Source organism: Bison bison, unplaced genomic scaffold (assembly GCF_000754665.1).
Source record: "Bison bison bison isolate TAMUID 2011002044 unplaced genomic scaffold, Bison_UMD1.0 scf7180017851375, whole genome shotgun sequence".
Lineage (NCBI taxonomy): Eukaryota > Metazoa > Chordata > Mammalia > Artiodactyla > Bovidae > Bison > Bison bison.
This window is the reverse complement of record NW_011481948.1, coordinates 85,989-88,857: the sequence shown is the minus strand read 5'-3', so window position 1 is coordinate 88,857 and position 2,869 is coordinate 85,989. Positions and strand designations below refer to the sequence as shown.

Sequence of the window (2,869 nt, the reverse complement as noted above, 5' to 3'; positions counted from 1 at the left end):
TGCCGGCTCCTGTTCCGTCTGCCGCGCGCTGGGAGGCCCCCTTGAGGCTGGCCCCTCAGCGCCCCCAGGAGCCCTGCAGGTCTGACGCAGGCCCACGTGTGAGAAGGCGAGGCGCTCAGAGGCCCAGCTCGGCGCCTGCCCTCAGACCCGCGCGGGCAGCACGGGGTGGGCCCAGACGCGCCTGTGCTGTCTCGCAGATGAAGGGCGCACTCACGGAGATCATCCAGCTCGCCAGCCTGGACTCGGACCCCTGGGTGCTCATGGTGGCTGACATCCTGAAGTCCTTTCCTGACTCCGGGGCCCTTAACCTGGACCTGGAAGAGCAGAACCCCAACGTCCAAGACATCTTAGGGGAGCTCAGAGAGAAGGGTAGGGCGGGCGTGTGGTCTGCGGGGGAGGGGGGCCTGCCCTGACAGCGCTCCTGAGGTGATTGTCGGTCCCCCCCTCCCCGGCTCGGGCGCCGTGTGACCTGTCCTCACCCCGCACAGCCCTCCCCTCAGCTCTGGGCAGGCTGTACCCCGGAGCCTGGGTGCTCCCTGGCACCGGCTGGCCGCTTCTGAGTGTGTGCTGAGAACACCTGCGACGCATCTGTTTAGAACACGAACTCCAAATCACTTAGGCACTGTTTGCAAACGGACAGGAGAACACACGGAGGCGGGAGGCCTGTTCCTCCCCGAACCCCTCTAGTTCGGAGAACTAGCACCGCAGCCCTGGAAAGGCGGCCCGTGCCCCGGGGCTGCTGCAGGGTCGGCGGCCTGGGCGTCCGGGGTGGCTGCCCGCCCCTGCTTCCAGCCCTGAGGTGGCCGCTCCCGCTCTGAGCCTTGCGCTTGCTCAGTGGCCGCCCCAGAGCACCGGAGCCCACACCCGGGTGTCTGTGTCCTGGGGCCCAGCTCGTCCAGGCTCCCGGCAGCTCCAGGCCCTCCCGGGTGCGCTCTCCGGTGGGAGGGGCCCGCTCTGTCTGCAGCCCTGGGGAGATTCGGAGTGCTCCCCGGGGCCGGGAGCGTGGGGCCGTCTGCTTTCTGCTTTCCCCGGGCCTTGCTCTTGAGCTCTCGCCCCCAGCTTACACGCGGGCCAGGACACGGCCTGGGTGCTGCTCCCGGGACCAGGGGCAAGCGGGGCCCAGGGGCGTCCCCCAACAGGGTGGGCGGGGGAGACCCGGGACGGCCGCGGGCGCCCTCTGCTTGCTCTGGGCGTGAGGACGCCAGCTGTGCTGGGCCAGGGGCTCTGGCCTTCAAGCCGCTCCCAGGGGATTCTGGGGCCTTTGGGCCCAGGTCAGTGGCCCTGACTGCTGGGTGAGGGCAGGCGTGCGGTCAGCGGGTACTTGTTCTCTGTTTTGAGTTCAAAGCAGAAGCTCCACGAACATAAATAGGAAACTGCGCCTCCACACTGGCTGTGGAAATGGGGCCTGCGTGCGGAGGTGCGCCTCCTGACACGCCGGCTCTCCGAGCAGTGAATGAGTGTGAGGCGTCCGCCATGCTCCCACTGGAGTGCCAGTACCTGAACAAAAACGCCCTGACGACACTCGCGGGCCCCCTCACCCCCCCGGTGAAGCACTTTCAGCTGAAACGGAAGCCGAAGAGCGCCACGCTGAGGGCCGAGCTGCTGCAGAAGTGTGAGTGCCGGGCCTCTGTCCGCCGGGGCTGGGGGCTCCCGGGACGCTGGGGCCGGGGCTGCCCTGCGCAGCCAGGCCTGGGAGGTCCTGCAGGCTTCGGGAGACTGGCTTGCTGGCACGCGATGCCTTTTGTCCCATGTCAGTAGTTTTTGTTCTGAGGTTCCTTCAGGTTTTACAGTTCCTAATTGTCTTTTAAAGACAGTGTTCTACATAGCTTTTTCTATTAGAAATTCATTGATTCTGGGCTAAACTGCATGTTCTAAAAATCTCCGTAGAAACTTGCTAGTTTTCAGGTGAAAGTGTTTATAATCTTTGTTCCAAAAATGATGTCTGAACCAGCTGAATCACACAGGTGATGAGACAGTTACTCCCTTGACTGTTCTGGAGTTGCAAATGGCCTGAATTTGACTATAAAGATGTTTGGTCATTTTCTTAAACGTTTCCCTAAGTAGCAGCTATAAAATGTACGTAGAAGGTGCTTGTTGGAAAAGAGGCTAGGATATTGATTCTTTTGACCGATAGCAGATTTTAAGTGGTTCTGGTATTGGTGTCGCTAAGTGTGTAAGTGGCCTGTTTTCAAAGAATCAGATAAAGCGCCGCCACCGTGGCTCCCCTGGACAGCACCCGGGGTCCGCAGTGGTCTGCAGCCTCGTGGAGCTGGGGCCTCGACCCCGCTCCCCAACCAGGGAGGAGCCCCCGCTGTCTGCTCCCCTGTGAGCCCACGGTCAGAGGCGCCGCCCTGGGAGCGCTGACACAGCCCTTGTCTTCTAGCCACCGAGACAGCCCAGCAGCTCAAGAGGAGTGCAGGCGTGCCCTTCCACGCCAAAGGCCGGGGGCTGCTCCGCAAGATGGACACCACGAGTAAGGCCGCCACCCGGGGCGGGGGGTCTGGGAAGGCGCGGCCGTCTGCAGCCGACAGGGTCCTGCCGTGTGGACTGGGGGGCTCTTCCGCCCTGCCAAGGAGGGACCTGGCTGGCCCGGGACGGCCCGGCTTCTCCGTGCGAAGTTCCAACGGCCCCCCGGCCTCCCTCGGGGCTGGAGCTCCCCTTGCGCTGTCTGCCTGGCCCGGCAGGGGGCTAGTCCATAGGCGGGGGTCGGAGAGGGCAGTAGCCTGCTGCAGGGGGCCCGCCCCGCGGCCCCGTCCTCCTCTCCAGCCCGGGCGGGCCTGACCTCCACAGGGGCTTGGGGGCTCCCCGCTGCGCCTGCTGAGGACCCACGAGCCGCGGTGTGGGTGCTGGGCCGGACCCAGTGGCGGGA

The 2,869-nt window shown here is 64.7% G+C and overlaps 1 protein-coding gene across 1 annotated transcript in view; it reads left to right on the top strand.

The window, feature by feature from the left end:
* NELFA (negative elongation factor complex member A) overlaps positions 1-2,869 on the top strand; it is a 16,623-nt gene that overhangs the window by 11,160 nt on the left and 2,594 nt on the right. The window contains exons 2-4 of the mRNA XM_010850590.1: positions 198-369; positions 1,451-1,612; positions 2,384-2,775. Coding sequence (XP_010848892.1) covers positions 198-369; positions 1,451-1,612; positions 2,384-2,775 — 726 coding nt within the window. The remainder of the gene's footprint in view (positions 1-197; positions 370-1,450; positions 1,613-2,383; positions 2,776-2,869) is intronic.